Here is a 22,932-nt window from a genome sequence, read left to right as displayed (position 1 = left end):
AAAAGTGTAAAATAATTAATGATTAACACACCGAGATGAAGCAGGCACCTGGGGTCAGCCTTTGTTGCTCCTCAAGACAGATCCTTGAATATTGCTGAGCTGCCACCTTCCACCAGCTTCATCAGCACTAACCACTTGACCCGATAACCCAACAATTCCTGCCTCAACTCAGTTCCCTGTTTTTCCAGTTTATGATTTTATATCTTCCACACTGGTATTTACCTCTGGAATCCTTGAGCTACTAATGATCCCATCTCAACAACTCTACCTGCAATTTGACTGTTCTTATTTTTCTGCAGACTTTCTCACAGCTCCTTCTCAGCGGCAGGAGCCAAGGTCACGCAGGTGAGCAGAGGCTGTGATCCCGAGCTCTGCACCCTCGGGACACAAGCAGCTAAAGCCCTGGAGGGAGGTGTTACAGCACAGGTTACAGAAAGAAAAGCTTGCAACTCCTCATGGAGTTCACATGGTGTGAACTGTGGAGTTGTCATATGCAGGGACAGAGGTTGGACTCGATGATCCTTGTGGGTCCCTTCCAACTCAGGACATTCTATACAATTCTATTCTATACAATTCCTAGTAAACCAAGATCCTTTTTACACCTCTTGCCCATTTCTATATCATAAGGATGACGATTGCAAGTGTACTTTTAGATGTTTCTTCTCAAACAGTGCTCATCATCATTTTACACAAACCACATTCTCAGGGATACAATCCATCTATAAGACATGTAGTCGTCTTTATCCCAGGAGTTTTCTACAAGCTTTCTAATTTTATGACATGTTTTGAAACAAATGTTTGTGATGCCAAAGGCATGTACATATGCACACACCTCATATCAAGACATAAAATTACAAATTAAGAAAAACATTTTTGAATGTTTCTTCTTTATGAACTTTTTTGATGTTTCTATCAGCTTCATAACCATGAAATACTTGATTTAAATCCCTCTGGAAACTTCTTGATGAGCTAAACATTTCTCTGGAGTCAAGCCAGCCTCCATTTATTTACAAGGTCCCACAAAAAGAAATCCCAGCTTTTATATCATCTTGAGAAAGTCAATCTCTTCCACTTGCTACGATCTAGTATAAAGTTCCAACTCAGCAAGACTATAGCAGTTCTAATTCTTGTTTTTCTGTTAGTGCAATGCAGTTCAGTGTTATCCCTTAAATCACCAATATAGATGTATCTATATGCTATCAGCAAATTTCTTCATAAGTTCATAAATGGCATTGATTCTTCAGTGAGTCACCTTTATCATTCATACTAAAATTATCCATAAAACCATATGTGCAATGTTGTAACACGTTTGAAAAAAAAATTAGTTTCTGAAGAACATAACATAAAACCACTTTATAAGCTGCTGCAGTAGGGTGGGTTTAATGAGGTATCACAAGAGTGTTTACAGTTAGAAGGCCCAATTAGAAAGAAAAAAAGGCATTTCCACTTTCAGCTGACTTTCAGTAGAAAACCCTCTCATGGAGTACAACACAATTTATTATAAAATCATACGCACATGGCCCTTTCACCCTCAGGAGCAACTCAAAAGAGGGGATGAAACTGAAGCTAAAGAAGAAAAAGAAGTTCTGAAAAGCAAACCGCCAAAAGTTTGCTAGCAAAGACTGCTAGAGCAGATCAGATTCATAAAGCTTAAAATCACTTTTGATGACTACAGTAATAAAGAAGTTTGTTACAAAGAAGCTAAATAATTCCTTTAAAGCATCTGCGAATCTATCACAGGCAAAATACCTGCTCTGATGGACACAAACCAGTTAAGACAGCACTCTCATATTTCTAGGCCCCCTCAACGTCCTTGCTACCATTAGCTGTCAAGTTGTGCCCATAGTTTTCCTTCAAAAACTCATTACATTTAGTTCTGGATCCACTACTGAGAATCCACTCTTCTTAATCAGCAACTACAACCTGAAGTTTGTTTTTGCCTCATAGCTGATGAAGATTAACCAATGACATACTTACCATCAGAGGTAAGAAACAGTCCAACAGTGAGAGCAAACAAACCAACTTTTTAAAGTCTTACTAACAAGTATTTGTTAAGATTCCCTAAAATCCACATTCTAGAGGAACATATAAATGTGAACCATACTTCCCTTCTAAGCAGAAAACAAAGAAACTCCTAGGGAATTTCATTAAACATATGGGATAAAGTTTTCCTCCCCTAAAATCCAAACTCTTTGAAGCATCATAACACAGACAACTGGACAATGAACACAGAAAATGCAAGTCTGCTATACAACAGCAAACAAGAGGTAGACTAGACAATTCCCAAAGGTAAATGTTACAAGATGTTCATTACCTCACTGCAAAGTGCCAGGTGTTCTAAATAAATTTTTTCTCTCTGGAGAAAATACTTCAATTTTGCAAATAAATATCTATGCTTTCCTTAATGTTTTTGAATATTATCCAGGCCTAAAACTCATTATTAATATGTCAAAACTACCACGTACTTTGTTTTCCTAATTCAAAAATAAAAGTACATAGTATAGGATTAACAGAACAAGTAAAACTGTAATTACACTTTCTGCTGTATTAAGCCTGTATTTTGTACACTTGTGTTACCAATGTTTTATCTAACAATACCTGTACAATTTGTATTAATCTAACGCAAAGCAGCATCTGCTGCTACTTATCAAGTACTAAATTCGCAAGTTTTAAGTTTGATTTTAAAGTGTTTCGTACATTTTCAGTGCCAAAATCATGCTGCTTCTAGCCACAGTATAAGTGTGTATTAATATATCCATGTCTAAAGGAATCAGGCAAACTAATCTCATATACAAAGTAAGCGTCAGACAATACTACAGAGATTGCCCTTGCTTTTTAACCACCTCCTTTACTTATTTTAAACTAGCGATTCTTCATGTTAAAATCAAGATATTTCAAATCGCTCTTCAGTACCTGATTTTCAATGAAGCACAGTTTAATCTTGAAAGGGGAGGATGAGATCTGACAGCTACAGAGTGCTTTGTTATGGTCTTACTGATATTTTACGCTGCCGATCACATCGCTTAAATCAAGCCAGTGTAAGATCTATATCTCAAGACTACTGTGACACTTATTGTTCTAAATGTGTTAGGGGTACTCAGATGAAACGTGCTATCTAGACAGATAGCTGACACAGTGGTCAGACCTGGAAAACCAGGGCAGGACAGGTCAAAAGGGACCTCTCAGAATCAGCTGCTCAGGCCTTCTGGTGGAAGCAGAGCCTTAGGTTCTGGTCCTGTCAAGCCAAGTCTTGAATTCCACAGCTGTCTTGAAGGAAAATAACTCATCAGAACTGATCCTTGGGTTTTGTTGTTGGTGGTTTTTGGTTCGTTTGGTTTTTTAATGTTAACTAAAATACTATGCTACGATATTACATTTCTTAAATGTGTATATCTGTCCCTGTGAGTTAAGGAATCGGCAACACCACATAAAGGAGGAGATTAGTCAGCAGAGAGCAAATTCATCAGGAATAAAGTTAGCTATTGATTTTAATCAGTAGCAAACAAGTCTCTCTTCTTTTCAAGCTCCTCCTAAGACACAAGAAGAGGAAAGGCAGCACTACTATGACAGCAAAGATACCCAAAGGCTGTGCTCAGGACCAGGATGTCCCCCAGTGCTGCATATCACCTTAAAAATACTTGATAATACCATAAACTTAAACAAATAACTGAACTAACAAAGTTGCTTTTCTATTAATGTGTCTCTTGTGCTTGAATTTGTTGCTGATAAGGTTACTGAAACTTTCCACAGTGCTGACATGCTGGTAACATCTCTTTCCTGTAGGGACTCTACCACAACTAAGACAATGACACTGAAGATTCCATGAAAGCACTCTTTCCCGTGTACACAGGGCCATTTCTGCAGAACTGGTAGGAAGGAGCCACCTTTGAGCCCTCCTAAAGCTCTGTCAAGGAGACTGTGATCGGACGAGCCTCGGTTCTTCACGAGGTGAACTACAAGTCCCCAAAACACAAAGCTGTCTTCATCTGCACATTTATGTTCACTTGAAACTACGATCAGTTAAGTCTGGTTTGTTCATCCCTCTCCTTTCTTTACAATTCTTCCATTCGTATTTTAGCTCCTTCACAAGTATCTTTTCTTCCATGTGAAGCTTCCACCTTTCTAATCCTCAAATCGACATTTACAACACATTTCCTCCGTATCAGTTCTGACCTTCTTCCTCCAAAGCATTCTCCAATAAGTCATTGGACTTGGACAGTCTTTCCTGGACCTCACAATTTCCTTTATACTAATTTTTGTCATTATTCTTTAACAAATCTGCAGTTCCTATAAACCATATCAAAACCATACATCATTCTTGCTTCCATGTCTTACTGTTCTGGCCTTTTAAAATCCGAGATACTTTTACAAGAAAGACCTGACATTTATGTGTTAAGAATTCAACATGAAAATCCTTGCTCTGCAGCAGAGCAGTGCCAGGAAGACACACATGCTGCAAAGGCCCAGAAGACTGAGTAAAACAGGTAGACTGAACAATTGCAGAAATCTGATGAAAAAGTGATTCATCTAAAGTTTATGATCCTACCAGTAACTGTATATATTTGAGCAGAGCCCTACTCGAAAGTGGATCTTTAAAAAGAAATTGCTTCTCATTCTATAAAGAGATCAGAAAGAGAATAGTAACTGGTAAGCATGATAGGTTACCATAAACAAAATAAATTATCCCTGGTGCATATAAATGTTACATTAAATGCATATGTCAGCATATGTCCTTGAAGATTATTGTGTTGCCTAAAAAGGAGTTTTTGCAGTTGTGCAATTTGAAGTAGAATAAAAATAGACTTTTAATTGAGTTGAATTGTTACAAAATACAAAGCGTTTCATCTGGAATCTGTAGAAGCAAGGCTCTCGTGTGAACTTCAGCAGCAGCAGAAAGCACACTTTCCAAAAGTGTTATTCCCTCATGAGATAGGCTGTGTAATTAGTCAGGCTTTGCAGAGTATTACTTGACTTGCATTAGACATCGTAAGCATGAACAAAATCTGGGCCTATCAGCTTTAGAAATGTCCAGTCCAAAAATGATATTTTGCGGCAAACACGATAGTGAAAACTGCTCTCTATTTCTTCTTTGGGTTCCTCAGCCATACTGTAAAGACAATAATCTCAGCTGCCTGGTGGCTAACAAGCCTAGGGAGAAATAAACAAAAAACCCACGAAGGGCAACAAGAGAATCATTGCAACACACAGTAAAATGTAAAAAAGGACAAAAGAAAGGCAGGACACTTAGGACAATAAAAGAAGAAATTAAAAAAAAAGGCAAAATACACACACCAGACAAACAAGCTGGAGAAAAAGTAAAAAGGTTATATAAAAATAGATTCAAGGTAAGGACAGAAGAGAGCTGAAAACTTTAAATGTTAATGAGAAGAGCTGATCCAAAAAGAAAAAAATCTGGTAATAAGACATTCAAAAAACCTCATGATGTAAAAACAGAAGAGAGAAAAAACAGCGATAAAAGAGCAGTAATCAACCAAACAAAATCTTCAGTTAATTGTAGTGCCATTAAAAAAAAAAAAAAAAAAATCTGTATTTCTAATTACTCCTTGTAGTCGAAGACATTATAAAGACAAAAGTAAACCAGTTTTTCATTCCAAGAAACCAAAGAAGATAAAGCCATGAATATAAATCAGCAAAAGAAAGAAACAAAAAAATAATTATCTTGGTTCGGTGTTTCTGAATAAGAAAATATATTTTTAAAGAACCTGCTAAGTTTTATTTCACTTTCCCCCAGTAAATTCACTTTTCCATGTAGTAACTTGAGGAGTCAGTTCCCAGTGACACTCCCGATTCCACAGATACTGCATAGGTGGGAACTGTCCTAATGGCAGCAAAAACAGAGCCCAAAATACGGGGACTCTAAAGGTCCCAGGTGCCAAATTCTACTGCCAATACCTCAATATTGCGATAGCCTGTAATCTACCATCAATTTTAACATTATCATTCCGACCTCCTTGTCTTTCCAAACAGTCACCTTCAGTGAACACCTCTCTTAAAAGATACACCATTTCATGTCTGAGGGAAGCAGATTTCCTCAGTATGAGATGCTGCACATCTGACAGCACATGATTTCCGTCATTCCTCTGCTTCTATGTTCTTGGGTAATGGCTTTGAACAGTGCATGTTTAATCAAGAACATAACGTTCATGCAGGACAGACAAATGTTTTCTGCAAGCTGGTCACGGCAGTACACCTACTACAAGTTGTACATGTTTTACACACCTCAATATTTGAGGTCTCTTTAGAAGCTATATGCTTGTAAGTCCTCATCACGGAAAATGATGGACATTACCTTATTTTAGATGCTTTCCTTAACACAGGACATGAATTTGGAACTTAGGAAAAGTAAGAAATCTGGATACTCTTAATTTTATGCCTCTTTCCCTAAGCAATAAACTGCATGAAGGTGTCAACCCATCCTCCTTTATGCCCTTAAAAGGGTTCGAAAGTGAACAGCGGACATCTATATCTGTTTTTATTAAAAAAAAAAAGTTTGACCTCACACCTACCTGCAGGGCAACATATGCACGCACAGGTTCAAACACTCACCACACATCACTTCATAAAACACCTTAGACCATACTGCAATATGTATAATGTTAGTGCCCCTAGAGCTTCCATGCTCCAGTACCCTTTGGCTTTTCAGAGCGAAGCACCAGTCTGATACCAGTGACAGCCTCCTCATCCTTCCAGCTGCATAGCTCACCTTGGCTTAATGCAGTCAGACTTCTCCCCAGCTCTACAGGAAATCATGTAAAATTTCTCTAGTAGTACAGAAAGTCCTTCAGTTAGCACAGCCTTTACTTCATTTACGTGCCTTTTCTATGTCACTTCCACTTACAAGCATGCACACTTGAATACAGATCCATGCAGATATGCAGTCAAATTGCATTCAGCTTGTAAGAACTCCTGAATGCGTAACTCAGCCAGATCATCCCTTTGACAAAGCATAAAAACAACACAAAACCACACAGAACTCATCCAGATTCCAGGTCCAACAGTCTGGGCCCACCTCCTGCCCTTTTGTATTTCCATTCATAAGAGACCTTCAGGTGGAACCTGCACTCCCTCTCATGGTGGCTTCTTTCACCACAACTCACTCAGGTTTAGGAACCCAACAGTTTCAGATCCTCAGCCACTTTTGCCAATGAAACAGCAGTTAACAATGTTATAAAACCTGAGGTCTTTCTGGGGGAAAAGGGGGGTAACCACTCCTACATTTATCCAGTAAAATTACATTCAGCCCTTGGAAGGCAACTGCGAGGCTGGTGAAAGTGAGTTTTACACCCCTGGTTTAAAGATGATCCTTTATGTAGCCCCATTTTCTGCATAACTTTCATGAGCAGGCTTGCCAGGCTTTTGAGTAGTTTGTTTGTTGTGGTTGCCTCTAAAACTCAGCAACATACATCTGTTTTTCTTAAGAATCTCAATTTGAAGTAAAAATATACTTTATCAATAAAATCATCCAGCAGCTCTAAATTTTCATTATATTTTTCATTATATTCCTTAACACAGGCAAACATTAGCAGTGTTTCATTTACTAAGGAGTGAATGGATAAAAATGGGTAAGAACCCTCATTATTCTATTTTCAAGCCTCTTGTACATGTCCAATGCTTTTTAAATCAAATGCTTATGATGGGTATAATTAACAATTTCTGGCTTCAGAGGCTGAAAAGAGACCAGTAATGAAGATCAGATTACATTCACAGTAAAATACACAACATTTACCCAAATTCCATTGTTGTTCTCCTGTAGAGAATATGAAAGTGCAGGTATTATTAGTGCATTAATATTTGTTAAGAACCTCTGGTGAAGGGATTATCATTATCTACTTTAGTAATATTGGATTTTCATACTACATAGGAAATGAACAAAGGACAATAAAAGAATAAGCATAATAGTAACTCGTAATGCTCTGTGCAGTCACTGTGTACAGAAAGGTAACCTCAGTTATCCGTTAACTGTTCTGTTACAAGGTCACCTACTAAAGCTGAAACCATCCCTTTTAGTTTCTATATGGACACAAAGATTTTCCTTCCAAAAAGGTCTCTGAGACCCATAAAAATAGCAGTAGAGTAATAAATGCCATGAACTTCTGTCATACTGTGTAAATAAAGCATCCTACAGAGGACATGTTACCAAACAAACACAAGGGCTGACATTAGCACAATCTTCCACAGCTCATTCTTGGGAAACTTGCTGCAAAGTATCTGCACCATATTTGGAAGTGGGGACAAAAACCAGCTTTGACTATTTTTTCCATTGAAAACGTAACTAGGAAAGGGAGAAAAATTCTTGAAAAAAAAACTGAGAAAAAGAAGGGATAAGCACCAGAAACGAAGTATTCATTTTCTGGCTATCACAATTACTACACAAAGATAGGTTTGATTTTATTTCAGATGCCATGACTTACTGACACTGGAAGCTACTTCGAAATCTTAAAAGATTACTGCACATCCTCAGAAAGGAACTTTTTCTTCATAGATATCTGAAATTCTAGAATGGCCTTTAAGAACAGTTAACTCCAAAACATGTAATGCAGATGAAAAAGAGAGCACACATTACACTACCTGATTAACAGGTAAATGCTTAAGATGAAATAACCACTTTATAACATATTGTCAACTGCTCCACACACAACTGTCTCAAAGATCTCAGTACTTAACTGTCCCTCAGAGAAAAAAAATTCTTTGAGGACAGGAGAAGTAACAGAATACTCCTCTAAGAACAGTTAACACTGAAAATTGTAGGATAAAACCATACTTCTTCCTTTAAGAACAACCACCTAGAACATAACATGGTATTACAGCAATTATCATTCAAGCTACAGATGTGTACATATATATGTTCTCACCAAATGTACGGGTGTCATGTTCTTGATGACTTTCTCCCTTCAAGGCTATCATTTTTTTATGAGCAACAACCCACCATGGTTTGTACTTTAAAATCTGCAGAATAGCTTCATCTTCAAAAAAATCAGCTCTAGAAAAAAAAAAAGTTATCTGTTACTTACGTCAATTTATAGTGTATGTGGGTATATTTTACTGCATACTATGAATACACTTGATTTGGCTCCAGACTATCTTCCATACATCATAAATACAATAAACCTGACTAGTATCTGTTCTTTGACTTAAAACCAGAAAATAGTCATTATTAGCAGTATAAGCACTATTATAGTACCCCTTCCTCACTTCCTCCACCTTTCCTGAGCCACCCAGAAGCCCAGAAAATTGAAGAGCTGCAGCATGACATGAAGTTGAACAAACCTGACTTGTTCTGCAGTAATCCAAGGGAAAACATTCGAAAGAGAAGACTTCTCAGAGAATGTCACCAGCAGCAAACTCGGTTTTACTGGGAAGGTCTCCCACTTTAAAACTGAGTATACTTTGGGGAGGAAGGGTGCGCAGCAGAAGGGCAAAGTAGGGACTGACTTTTAGGTAAGTTGTAGCAAGGTAGAAAAAGAACTGTACATGAATTCTGGAAGAGAGATGACCTCCTCAGCACAAAGCCACTGTGGTGAAAATCTCAATACAGTAACTCTGGGACAATTTATACTAAATGATTCAAGTTCTAAGCCTCCTCTTATTTTAGCTTTTTCTTCAACCCAAACAACAGTACAAATACTGAGAACTGAAAAGAAAAAAAAAAAAAAAAGCAGGAAATTTCTTAATACCTTCTTAATCATCATACAAAACCTGCCCAGTCTACCAAACACAGAATGTAATTTCCTTTACTCTTCCACTGACAGATTTTTTTATGTCTACCTTGAGTGTTTTTATAAAGTAACTTAAAGATATCAGCAAGTGTACATTTTTCTCAAAGGCAACAAAATACTTCTATGTGCCGCTGTTTCTCCCTGGGCTGTCCTTCTCGTTAGGGTACACAGGAAAGCGATTTTTGTTGAAGAAAGGTTGGTATCTGTTCTGAAGCCTCCAAAACATAGCCATTAAACTAAACGGTTGTGGCTCATCTACCAGGCTAGGATGCAGGTTCTAAGATGGAAACTTGCAATTACTGTAATCTGCATCACATTATAGGTTAGGAACTGCTTCAGTTCTAGTGAAATGTACTTCCAAGTGAGGTTTCAAGCAAACTTTTCTAACTTCTATGTGCTACACAAAGCCATGCCAACTGCCTCTGGGACACCTGACTGAGGAAAAATTCCAAGTTTGCAAAGAAACAACTCAAAAGGGGTTAAGCCTACCTCTCCTGACAAAACACACCACAAATACTAATTCTCCCTACTGGTGTCTACACTCTTCTCCCACCAAATCCATCTTGCAGGAGTCACTATATTAATAGATCTCATGGCTTCAATTCAGTTTACTTATCTGGAAGTTTCTGAACCTAACTTGACCTGAAATACTCCAACCTGAAAGGCATACAGACTCATTTCCACCTTCAATACATGAGATGAAGCACAAAGAAACACAAAGTCTCGGTTTGGAACTTTTTTCCTCATTCTCCTGTAAAAAAGGTTCCATGTGATGAAGGCAAAAAACAAAGTGGCCTCCAGAAAACCTTCATAACTTCAAAACTTAGATTCACTTCCTCATAGCCCAGGATTGTTCAGTAATCCTTGTTTCACAAGAAGAAAACAAAGTTCTGACATCTACAACTCAAAATGCTGGCAGGGACTGGCTATTCAGCTGCTGGAGAGATGAACTATGAAAAAACATTCTGCAACAGTTCAGAGCAGGCCCTGCTTGACTATAGACTTAAGCAGTAATTAAACGGTAGAGTAATCCCAAAACAGATAAGCAATGTCTTGCGTCAGTGTCATACTTAAGAAGATCCTCTCAGGCTTGCTGTGATGAGACAGAGAAACAAGCAAAGCTATTATTTTTTAAAGCGATCTTAAACCCAATTATTTATGAAAAGTGAATATATTTCAAATGAAGTACTTTCACTTGACCAGGTGAAGTAAATCAATACTCACAGGTAATGATCAGGGTCAAACTTGGCAGCCTCAGCTGCCAGGCGTTTCCTCCTGCGTTCACCTACAGGAGTTTGGTCTGGATCCTTGATGTCAATAACATCACTGAGTTCATCCTGCAAATGGAACAAAAACAGTAAGACCAAGCCACAGGTATGATATGCAAGATGCATTCAGCAAGAGTTTAGGAAAGATACTTATCAGTATTCCATTGAAATCCCTAGATGCACTTCAACCTCCCTTTCAAATCTTGCAAATTCAGGCTCCATTGTGGAACTAAAACATCAGCATTCCAAGGAAATTCAATTATTTGAAGGTCCTTAGACTTCAAGGTATTATTAAATGTGTTCAGGCCATTTTATCATAAGGCAGGCAGGTTATTTTGCATTATGATAAAATTTGCAATGTTTAACAAAAGCACACAACCATAACAAAGATAAAAGTCATAGATACTGTTCTTGTGACTTTTGAGATTACTCTCACACTCTGAAGTGGTCAGGCATTAATTAATGGGCAATTGCAGTGCCCTTTTAAGCATCATTAAGTAGTGGTACATTAATGCTGATGGGAAATGTACTTCTTTACGAATGTCATGGTAATAAGCCAGTGTATATATCCTAACAGAATGTAAATACTTTCTCCATAAATAGCAATCCTGCTCCAAACCCTGAAAAAGCTAAAATTCATACATTTATGAGTTACAGAGTTACATAATTAAATTGCTTTAAACTTAAACTGCTTAGAGTAAAAACACTACCAAAAAAATCAGGTTATCATCCACTATTTTAATAAAAGCTCTGTATACTATGAATATTATTATACTACCTGGCATGCTACAGGTTGTAGATTAGCTTCAATCTATTCATGAATTAAAGAAACTGCTGAATGCTCAAGAGCAAAGTAACTGCATTTTAAAGCTCCTATCCTACCAGTTAATCCACAAAAGCAAATTCCAGTGCATCAGCATAACTCTAGTAAATCCCACAGATTCCAGGTGGGCAGACACCTTGAAGAGCGCACACTTCAAAAGTTATTGTCCTGTGAGAAAATCAAGTCTAAAATAAGAAGTACAATGAGAAAATTGCCATGAATTTCACAATGAAAAAAAATTTGATGCAGGAGCCATAACAGGACTTATCGATTAGCCAGGTTTATTTTGGGTTTTGGGGGGTTTCTTTGTTGCTGTTCGGGGTTTGTTTTGCTTGTTTTCAATTTAGTAATTTCTTTGTAATTTAAAAATAAGTTAAAGTTTATGGCACCTGAAATATACTGCACATTGATGTTAAATATGTTTGAAGTCAGGATAGAAGACAATACCAAATATAAAGCAAAAGCACTAACAGCAGACTGTTGACAGCCTGTAGACTGTTTGCATCTTGCCAGAACTACTCACCTGGCATATGGCCTACTCCACACAGGCCTTTCTCTCTGTCCCTCCGCAGGCCAGCTGAGCCCTGCTGGTTGACAGCAGCCCACAGCCAGAGGCCATTTTTACCAAGGACCCCATTCAGCCCCTTCCTCTAACACTGAAATTATTGCAGAAATAGACTGGCCTGTTGACTTTGCTACACAATTAACTCAGTCTCGACCACCCCCTACTTTTGCACAAAGAAGGGTTTGCCTGTACTACTACATGCAAAAGCAGAATATTCTCAGTCACAGAATGGGATAATGTAGAAGAATGGTTACCCAACGGTCCCCTCCTGACTACAGAATGAGCCAGGAAGCTTACCTAATCAGAAAGTTACACAGAACTTTTATGATAGGAAAAGAGGAAAATGCATCTACCTGCAGCCGCTGGAACACCCCTGAGCACAAATTCCCAAATCCATAACGGTACTGTAGTGGTAGAGTGCTCTCTGCATTTTCTTTGTAAGGGGTCTGCTCTATTTCCCAGTCAAACTCTTCTTCCTCCTCCTCAGAGAACTCAGCAGAGGCAGCTGTATACATTGTATGGTCAGAGAAAGAAAATTATTACATAGAAAACAGAAAGGCAAACACTGGTAACACAATAAGCCTTTCTCATTTTACTACATCTTTTAAGAAATCTTATATGAGGCTGGGTCACAAGGGCAGATGCTTACATCAGCAATCCATAGCTCCTGCTCCAAATCCTCCAACTTCTAAAAATGAAGACCAGGAACACTAAAGTTTTTAAGTATAGTTACTTAAAGACTGAATTAATTGTTCTACTGATTTCAACAAGATCAGAATTTGATGCTAAGAGAATCCTGACAGGAGCAAAGTGACATTATCAAAAATTTAAGATGGGTATTAAAAATTAAACACAGATAGTCAAACCTTCTTGTCTGTTAAATACTGATGTTAAGCAAGTCATCCACTAGACTCTGTGGTTTTAAGTAGCTTCTACTATTTCAGCTAAAAGTCCAGTTGTGCGAATTTGTAGAAAGCAGAATACTCAAATGTGTCTGTATTATACAGCCACTAGAGGGGTACAAAGATCTACAAAGGATTAGCATATGTTAAGCGTATTTTGGAAAAATGTAAATGTAACTAAGCCTTTAAGAGAACACGTGTATCACCTACAACACATGTATTTTTATACCTAACCATACTTTCAGATTCATTCACACACTTCTTGTACCTTGGATTAGAATAATAGAAATACTCTATTTTTCTCCATATATCACTCTTTAAATCTATAACTATTTCATTATATACATATATCACTAGTTTAAGTAAGATTTTTTTTGTCATACCTATCTCTTCTACTAAAGGTTTTGCTGATCTTGACTTCTTTGGTGCTAAAAGAGATGTCAGCATGTCCAGTCCCTCAAAATATTGGCCAGGAATCTCCTTAGGTAACCGAATTGTAAAAGTTCCTTAAAATATAAGTCAGAATATAGTTATTGCATTAAAACATCCAAGACAAAAAAAAAAAAGAGTGCATTTTTCCTCTAATGAAAAAGGCTCATAGAAACTGGGACACATGCAGGTAGCATTTTATTATGCATCAGTCTCTGTGCATGTTTTTAACCTTACTTCACAACTTTCACAAAAATCAAAGATTTTAACAATAAAGCATGAAAGAGAACATTTAACTAGTTCTGGTCTCTTGATTCACATTGTTTGAACACAAACCAACAGGAAACAAGCTTTATTTTATTTTTAATCCTTCTACCAATCAAGCAATCAACAGAAGATCCTAGAAAGCTACATTATTGTCTTAAGTCAAGCATGTAATAAAGGCTTAGGAAGCAGCAAATTATAGGCTTTATTGCTAGGGTTTTTTTTAATGAATACATTAATTCCAGAAGGTACATATTTTATTCCAGAAATACCTTCCACCTCAAGGTGTGGAGAAAGTCTAATGTCTTCTCTCTTAAGACGTGGCCAAGAGACTGCCTCAGGATTATCTCATTTCTGCTCAGCACTACCTGACTTCTTTGCAGATGTACTGGCCTAATGATGTTGGTACAACAACATGTCTAGCCCCCACAGGCTCTGAAGGAGACTTGTACATAATTTTTTCATTATTAGGACAGTTCTGAACATGTCCTTTGTTCTTAAACAAGGCCTAAATAAGTACAATAAATCCTAAGCAAGATTTTTTATACTACATAACATATCGGAAAGTTTACCTTTATTTACAGTATCATATACTTCACTAAAGTTCTAAGCGATTCCAGTGGAGCAACATATAAATTATTGGTGAGACAGTAGCATTTTGATGACATGTATACTAGGAACATTAACTAATACCTTTGTCTGTATCATATGATGCTTTTTCTCTGCCATCTTCTACAATTCTTCCAGGAAGTGTCAATCTGCAGGCAAAAAATGAGATGTCTCATTGAATGCCTGACTAATTGTGCAACTTACCATCTCAGCCCATAAAAATGAAAGGCGCATTCCAAAAGAAGTACAAAGGCCTTAAGTACACGACTACTATTGATACTAAGGGAAGTCATGCAGTTAAATCTCAATGTACTTCAAAATCTTTTTCCCCTAACTATTGGTACAAGACAACAGCATCTGAGATGAGAGAAGATTTGCGACTCCTCGTTTCACAGCTTGGCTAAGGTCACAGCCACCACAGAAATGACACCCTTGGCCCTATGTGCAACACTTGAAAGATTCTGCAATTTAAAAACTCTGAGCTAACCCACAGTGACAGAAATTCTTGTACTGATATTCCAAATAACTAATTCACTGCATTTGACAAGTCCAGTAAAATCCCTTGTGGTTTACTAATGTATAATAGGGGAAGCATGTCCAACAATACAGGAAAGAGAAAATAAGAAAGGTGAATAGTTTGTCATCTCTTACTTGCCAAAGGTTCTCTTAACACTTTCATACTGAGATTGTCTCTTGTTCCTTTCCTATAGCATAGTGGGGAACTTGCTATCTAGAGAAAAGATACACCTGGAACCTCATTTCCTACTGCCCACGCTCACGTGACTTTTCTCCCCTTATGTTATTACGAGTGCATCAAAATCCACTCTTCACCAAATACACTGTATCTGGCTCTCAACAGCGACTTCCATAAATTCAGAGAATTGTCTTGCCATTTCATAATTAAAAATCTATCATAAAGTAAACTTGGAAAAATATTTCTTTAAACTCCCTTTAACATGATTTAATGCCTAGAAACAGAGGCCAGAGCCATTAAAAAATTATTTGCAAAAAATGGGCTGTCTGCAGTCTACAGTGTAAGAGCTGCAGATGAGGAATGTTCTGAAGAGACTAAAATGAAGTTCATTCCCTACTGACTTTTATTTATTTTATGAAGTTCAATTTTTTTAAATCCTTCCACTACTTGCCTGAGAAAGTATGGCTTAGCATAAAATTTAAAATCTTCCCCTTCGAAATACACATCAAACTCCGAAGCTCTGGCATAAGGTATTTTGATCATTATTGTAAGAAAATCCAGATCCTGGGTCAGCTCAAAAGCTGGAGTTATCATGATGAATCCAGCAGGAAAAGCAACCACTGGCTGTGTGGCCCTATCAAAAAAGGAAAACAAGAAAATATTATTGTAGTTCCCAACTTATGACAGAAAATAGTGCCTCTTCAAAATTCTGTAAGAACAACATTCTCACAAAATTATCTTCCACATGCCCAAGAAGAAAACACTCACGACAACAGCAACAAAATGAAGTATTATCAAGAATTTGAAGGTACCACCTCTCTGCTCCTTAGTGAAACAAATGAACATAAATGCAAACATTTGGAGCACAGGAAAGCACCTGTTGTAGTCCACATAAAAAATACACTAAATTCCGTCCTGAAACTTGGCAGATTTTTGTCATTGTTGTTTATAATTTCACACATAGCAGACACTAGATCTCTACAGTTCATTAGTGAACTGATTGCAAATCACTATTAGAAAATATTGAAAACCAGTAATACTTTCAAAAAATTAGAGCTGTATTTTATAATTCAGACACATATTAGCCAGAACACAAGCAACTGATTCAGTACACCCCAAACAGATTACCTGAGCATACACACTAAGCATACTGCTCTTCATGTCAAATTTAGCGCATAAGCCACTGGGACAGTACATGCCCAGTAAGTCAGAGGTGCTCCTTTGCAGTGGGTTCAAGACAAGAGCTGTCTGAACAGTTTAAACCTGACACACTCCAGATGCCCAATGCAAATGCGCTCACTATTTTGATCAGTTCGCAGGCTTTTCACAAATCTTGAAGGAGCATCCTAAAAATGTCACATTCCTTCTGAAGATTCAGTCAAAGACATAACTAATACAGTAGTTGTAACTGAACTGAATTTATCTAGAGGATGTCTGGAATATCCTTCACCAAGTGCTTTTAAGGACATTTTAGGTCAACATCCATCAGAACGAAATGTATGTACATGGGCATGCATAGATATTTGGTACGAGAAAAGGAATTTATATAGTACCATTCACATGATACACAACTTGTCTGACTCTTCAATAGCTCTGAAATGCAAGATAATTCCTCAGGTTTAATTTAGAATCCAGTTTTTTTAATGGGGGGGCCACACACTTCTGAAAATTAACTTTTGAAGACAAAAATATTTTTATCAAAAAACGCAAAACATAACTATTATCTGGAAAAGAGCTACCTTTTAGGGATTTTCATAGTTATCTTTATTGAACATATCCCCATTCTTAGCATTTAATGAGCAAACATAGGGCATTAACTATTAATAGGGCTAAATTAACAGATTACTCACCTTTTTTTATATGGGTAATCTACCTCAACTGACAAGTATAAAATAACTGAAACTCCCTATTTTCCTGTATCACTTGATTCCAGGGCAAGACTCCCAGTGTTCCCACGCAGAGCAGTTGCCGTGTGTTTACCGAGTGTTATCTAGATAGAGAACACCTGGCCTGAAAAACTCTTGCAAGCCAATGTGCATTTCTATGGACTTTCTTATCTACTTAAACACCACACACTAACAACACAGGATAAGAGGTAATAAAAATCCACCAGCTCATTTAGACCTTTGAAGGATGACAGGCCAGCCTGCATTTTTATTTTCCCGAATCAGAGCTTCGTAACATTTAAGAGCAGCCTCAAAGCTCCTGCTTGGAGCTTCTCAGCGCTGCTGCACGTTTGGCCCCTGACACTAATTAATGGCCCCCGACACTAATTAATGGCCCCAACCTGATCTGGAGGTTCCTGCACAAACCCCGGCCTGGGGACAACTGACATCCATCCCACAGAAACGCAACACCCCAGCCCCAACCTAAAAATCGGGTATCCCAAAATGAAGCTTCCCAGCCTTTTCTGTGAAAAGGCCGCCACGCACTAAAGAAACAAACAAACAAAAACAAAAAAGCCACGAAACCACCACAAACAGCTAGCAGAACTAATAAGTTTCTGTTGCAGCACAGGGCTGGCAGGGAAAGGGACGAACGCTTTGCTTGGCTTTCCCTCAAAGGCACCACAGTAAGACATAATTTCCCTCCGCTGCTGGTTAAACTGGGCCAAAGCGCGACCCCCGAGCCGTGCCGGGGGCACACCAGGCAGCCCCGGCCGCGGCCCTGGCGACCGGGGAGCCGCGGTGCGGGAAAGGCCGAGCCGGGCTCTCCCCGGCAGAGCCGCACCTCGGCCGAGGGCCGCCAAGCGCCACCACCCCTCCCGAGGCCTCCCGGAGGAGCGAGCCCGCCAGGGCCGCGGCTGCCCGCGGGGAGAGCAGAGCCGAGCCGAGCCCCGCTCCGCTCAGGCCGTGCCCACCACCCCGCCGCCACTCACCCCGCGTCCCGCGGCCGCCTTCACCGCCGCGTGTGGCGCTGGGGCGGAACGCGCATGCGCAGGCAGCTCCGGCGGGGCGGGAACCAGCCCCGGCTGCCGCCCTCACGGGCCGCCCCTGCGGCCGCTGCCCGCCTTCGGGGCGGGACACAAACGGAAGGGACGTGAAACTGTAGTACCGGCAGGAGAGCAGTCTCTGTCCCGGGGGGGAGGCTGAGAGAGGCTCCACCACCCCTCGGCCTGGTCTCCCCTCACGGTCGGGTGGTGGCTGGGGCGCCCCGGGCCCCGCCGGTGAAGGGGATCTTTCCTTCCCTCAGATTTCCCCCCCACTGACCTTGTTTTTTAACAAAAGTGATGATGCGGTGGGCCAGACGTCGTGGTTCAAGGGAGGTGTGACGATCTCAAGAGACGAAAGTCGCATTTTACCCCTCAACTGATGTCATCCTGATCGATCTATGGGAATGCCAGTCATGAACATCGCCTGCCAGCCTCAGCTCTTTCCTCCTCTGTGATAGCTGCAGATATTACTTAAAACTGTAAGCATCTGACACAGTCACGTACTGTGTTTTAAACATAACAGGCTACTGAAAGTAAATGGTGTGTCTCACAGCATGTAAGAAGCGCTCGTATGTGTAAGTAAAGCGTGTAGTGAGAACAAGTGCCTCTGGAGAGGAGAGAATGGAGTTAAGAACTGAGTAAACAGGGGTGGAAGGTTTGGGCCTAGTGTAATTTAAATTGTCGTAAGGATAAAATGATTTCAAGAACTGAAATACATCGAAGTGGAGGGCTGCAGAAATAAACAGAAGAGTGACCCCGTCAGCACTCTGATTTCAAGAACTGAAATACATCGAAGTGGAGGGCTGCAGAAATAAACAGAAGAGTGACCCTGTCAGGACTCTCAACAATTACGTTAAGTTTCTTCTAAGACAGGGAATAAATGCGAACAAGATTTACAACGTGAATAGATGCAGATCCTGATGGATCAAAAGAAATACAGCATTAAGGAGAAAATACAACAAGAAGCTCAAAAATTGCTAAAAGCAGGAAAGTTGGTTTAAAAGCCATAATTTACTTAACTTTAAATAGAGTACCTAATGCAGAATTAATCTGATTTTTCTCTCATTAGATCATGAAAGGTATTCTGGTTCCAGATAATTCTGTATGTTTTAAAATGCTACTGATTCCCTCCTTCTCCCTGCCCTCCCAAAATGCCTTCAAATGTTTTTCCTGGAGGGAAGAAACATAGTTATGGAAGTTCTGCTAATGAAGTTTGTGGGGTTTTTTAAATAGACAAACAATCTTCCAGACTGATATAGATTGATTTTTCTTGCTGGAAATCCACTGAATATGACATCTCTTCATGAGATGTACAGAACACTTTGCTCTTGTACAGAACTGAACCAGCAGTTTAAATATTGCACAAAAAATAAATAATTGCTTCAAAATAGATCTTTCTCCCCATTAATCTAAAACTGATGGATAGTTTTAATATTTGGCCTAAACTGTGTTGTGACCTAGCTTTTTACATGCGGAAGTTGAAGATACATGGCATATAAAATGCATTTTTTTCTGTTAAAAAGTTAATGACATCTAATTTCAGATGCTGATTTGATCTTGACCAAGGCCTCGATCAAGTCCTCTGAAACTTTTGATGCATTTCCAGAGAACGTCAACACTAACTGACTTTTCCGTAGTGGGAATGTTGGACTAGAAGCTGAATTATGAACCAGTAGACACCATCTTTCACTGGATAAGTTCAAATTTGCATAAAACAAGTCTATGAAAGATAAGGAAGATGTATCATCAGAGAGTTTATTCTTGTTTAACTGACACTTTCCAAGACTGCCTCAGAATTATATTTTTTAGGGTCTAAGAACTGCCAGCCTTTTTTGGCTGATAATACTTTCCTTTGAAAAGAAATATTTATATGCTGATTTTAGTGAAGAAACTGGTGCATCAGCCATTCTGCTTTTCCATCCACATTAAGTATGAAGGAGCATCTCTGCTAAATTTGTGTTGCTTTCTTCTTTACACAGCATACTGAATTTTTTAGAATTGTAATGAAAAAGTTGTGTTTAGGAATGTAGAAAGACCACATCTTTTGGTGCATCTTCCTGATGAAGTTGGCTGCTATATGTTTAAGGGAGCACTGAGGAATGCAAATGCATTATCTACAACGTTTTGGGCAAGTAATTACTACAACTTGCTGTCCCTTTGAAAAATAGAAACATGAAGCTTTGCAATTTATGAGCACAATTGACTCCACATGGCTAATAATAACAAATAAACCTGGCATAGTCCCACGGATGTGACACATTGTATATTCTAGATATATAATCGGTGTGTACATAAAAATGGTGATTGGATACAAAATATGCATGTAGTTTAACAAGTAAAAAGAGGAATAACTGTTTCTCTGCCCGGGAAACAAATGGAAAGAAAGTAGGTATACGTTTCAATCAGAAGCATATTTCTCTGTGAAATACATTATGAAGTACAATATAATAGACAACTATTGTCATGTAAATTATCAGTGCTATAATTTTTATAACCAACTAGAAATAGTTCCGTAATTGTCAGACAGACTTCACAAAAGTTCAGCGTAAATGAACAATGTAAATGATAATTGAAGGCTTTTCCCGAGATGGAAATAGAAGATATCATTGCACACTTGAGCAAAATTCATATTATTCTCCCCTTTAACTTTGAAAAGAAGTGAAAAAAAATAGTTTATTTTGTCTAAGTGGCCTGAAGCGTTCCTCCAAATGTAATGCATTTTATTCTGAGTTTCCTTTCTCCATAGATTTCATTTTCCAGGAGTTTATAATCCTTAACAGTTTCACTTACAGAATTACTGTGTTCATGATACCATGATATCTTCATAGCTTTATTTTTTGCTCTTTCATCTTGCAGTTTCCATGATCCAAAGATAATGAAGCTTCTCATTTTATTTCTCCAGAGGAGGGAAGGATCCTGGATCACAAAGACCTTCTGTGCTTTTTCAGGTAAGGATACCAACATGGGTCTCTAGAGGCAGGATGGTGGTCTTTATAAATTCAGGATCAAACTTGCGTTAGTCTTTACAAGAATGAAATCGTAACAATCAGGGATGTAATTATGTAATGTGTTTCTTGGTGTTACATTTTGTGGTGTTACCAGCTAAACAGATGTCAGACTTGCTTCGAAGTAGGTGCATGTAAAGTTGGCATGTAAGAGATCAAGTTATAGTTTAGCTTCTTAGTGACCGAAGGACACAAACTGTAATATCAGTATTGGTAACGCAGAGGCCCTCATGAACCTCTGTGAGAGCCTGAGCTGCCACTGCGAAGCAAGAGGGTTTTTAGATCAGTGCCCGTGGAGCAGTGCGGAGACAGGCACACACGGTATGGCACGTATTTGTGGCAAATCTGAATTTTTTGTGCCAAAGCTAGTATCAAGTTTCATAGGGTTTTACTGTAGTGCGCACATTCTCAGAAAATAGTATGTGTTTATTCCTTGTGGTTTTCTAGTTTCGCATTTAGTATTGCTATTTTCTCTTAGCATTAAGTAATTTATATTTTTACATCTGCTCAGAATCTGAGCTGGATGAAAACCTGAAATAGTAATTGTTCATTGCATTTGCATTGATAAAGTGCATTTTGGGATGCCATTAGAGAAGGCGCATTGTGACAGCCGTATAAAATGGCCGGGCTGCATAGCTTCACTGCCAAGTTAATGCCATTTAAAATAGGGAAGGACCAACTCCTGGAAGATTTAGCCTAAAAGTAAACCTGACTTCACAAAGTAGTGCTGTGCAGCAGGAGGTTCACCCTTTTGCACGAGCTGTATCATTTACAATATGCTGATCCCTGACCTTGGCAAGGTCCTGATCTGCAAACACAAGAGGTTTTATCCTCACAGCCTGTGTAGTGACCGTCTGAGGTGTAACGCTTCCCCGCAGGTAGCACTGTGACTTTGCGTGGTGCTTTTCACCCGACAGTTGTGACACTGAGCAGTTATTTTAGAACAAAGGCAGCCAGAATACTTGTATTTCTGTCATACTCCACATTTAAAGGTGATAAACCAGGTTACGAACCTAAGTGAATTTATTTCTGTAAAATTCACAGTGTTGCAATCTCTGCTGATGTTGCACAGAACATTACTGAAGTAACTTGATCAGTCATATGAGGACAACTTCAAAGCCACCCAAAGTAAGTGAATGCTTATATTCCTTCACTGTTCTACCAATATTGCAGTTTATCCTGATACAACCTGCCTTTGAAATAGGTGGGATGACAATAGTGTGTAGGCAGGTGATAAACTGGGGCTGCAGGACGGAGGGATGCTCAGCACCAGTTTCCCTGTTGGCGCAGACAGACGAAACGTGCCTCAGAGACCAGTTTCCTCTCTCACCTTTTTTTCCTGCTCATCTTTCTGTGCACACTCATGCACACCCAGCACTGCACACCTGCACACACCGGGATCTTGGCGTGGTGTGGAAATCAAAGGGACCTTTGAGTAAAACAGCCTGCCAGCAGGTCCCGGAGCCTGACTCGCCTTTCTTCCTGTAACGAGGAAACGCTCCTTGATGACTGCGTTAGTAAATAATACGATTTGTACTAAGCCTCTGCGATCCCGCTAACTCCGCGACCCGCCTCCCAGAGGTGTTGTGGCCATGGCGCCAGTACCGCAGAGGCCGGTGCAGGCTGGCCCCTCCGGCGGGGCCGAGGAGAGGACGGGGCGGCTAGTCCAGAGAGTACGGTAGGGCGCGCCCCGCCCCCGCTGCC

At 39.2% G+C, this 22,932-nt stretch overlaps 1 protein-coding gene across 1 annotated transcript in view; it reads right to left on the bottom strand.

Moving 5' to 3' along the window:
* Window positions 1-18,213, bottom strand: part of SHQ1 (SHQ1, H/ACA ribonucleoprotein assembly factor) — a 48,347-nt gene extending 30,134 nt beyond the window's left edge. Inside the window, exons 1-7 of the mRNA XM_065642722.1 lie at window positions 18,170-18,213; window positions 15,743-15,925; window positions 14,682-14,746; window positions 13,679-13,801; window positions 12,747-12,898; window positions 10,962-11,074; window positions 8,874-9,001 (exon numbers count right to left, since the gene is read on the bottom strand). Of these exons, the coding sequence (XP_065498794.1) occupies window positions 8,874-9,001; window positions 10,962-11,074; window positions 12,747-12,898; window positions 13,679-13,801; window positions 14,682-14,746; window positions 15,743-15,885 (724 nt within the window). The 5' untranslated portion in view covers window positions 15,886-15,925; window positions 18,170-18,213. The remainder of the gene's footprint in view (window positions 1-8,873; window positions 9,002-10,961; window positions 11,075-12,746; window positions 12,899-13,678; window positions 13,802-14,681; window positions 14,747-15,742; window positions 15,926-18,169) is intronic.
* Window positions 18,214-22,932: the final 4,719 nt, after the last annotated feature.

This window comes from Caloenas nicobarica, chromosome 11 (genome assembly GCF_036013445.1).
Source record: "Caloenas nicobarica isolate bCalNic1 chromosome 11, bCalNic1.hap1, whole genome shotgun sequence".
NCBI lineage: Eukaryota > Metazoa > Chordata > Aves > Columbiformes > Columbidae > Caloenas > Caloenas nicobarica.
This window is presented reverse-complemented; position numbering and strand designations above follow the sequence as displayed.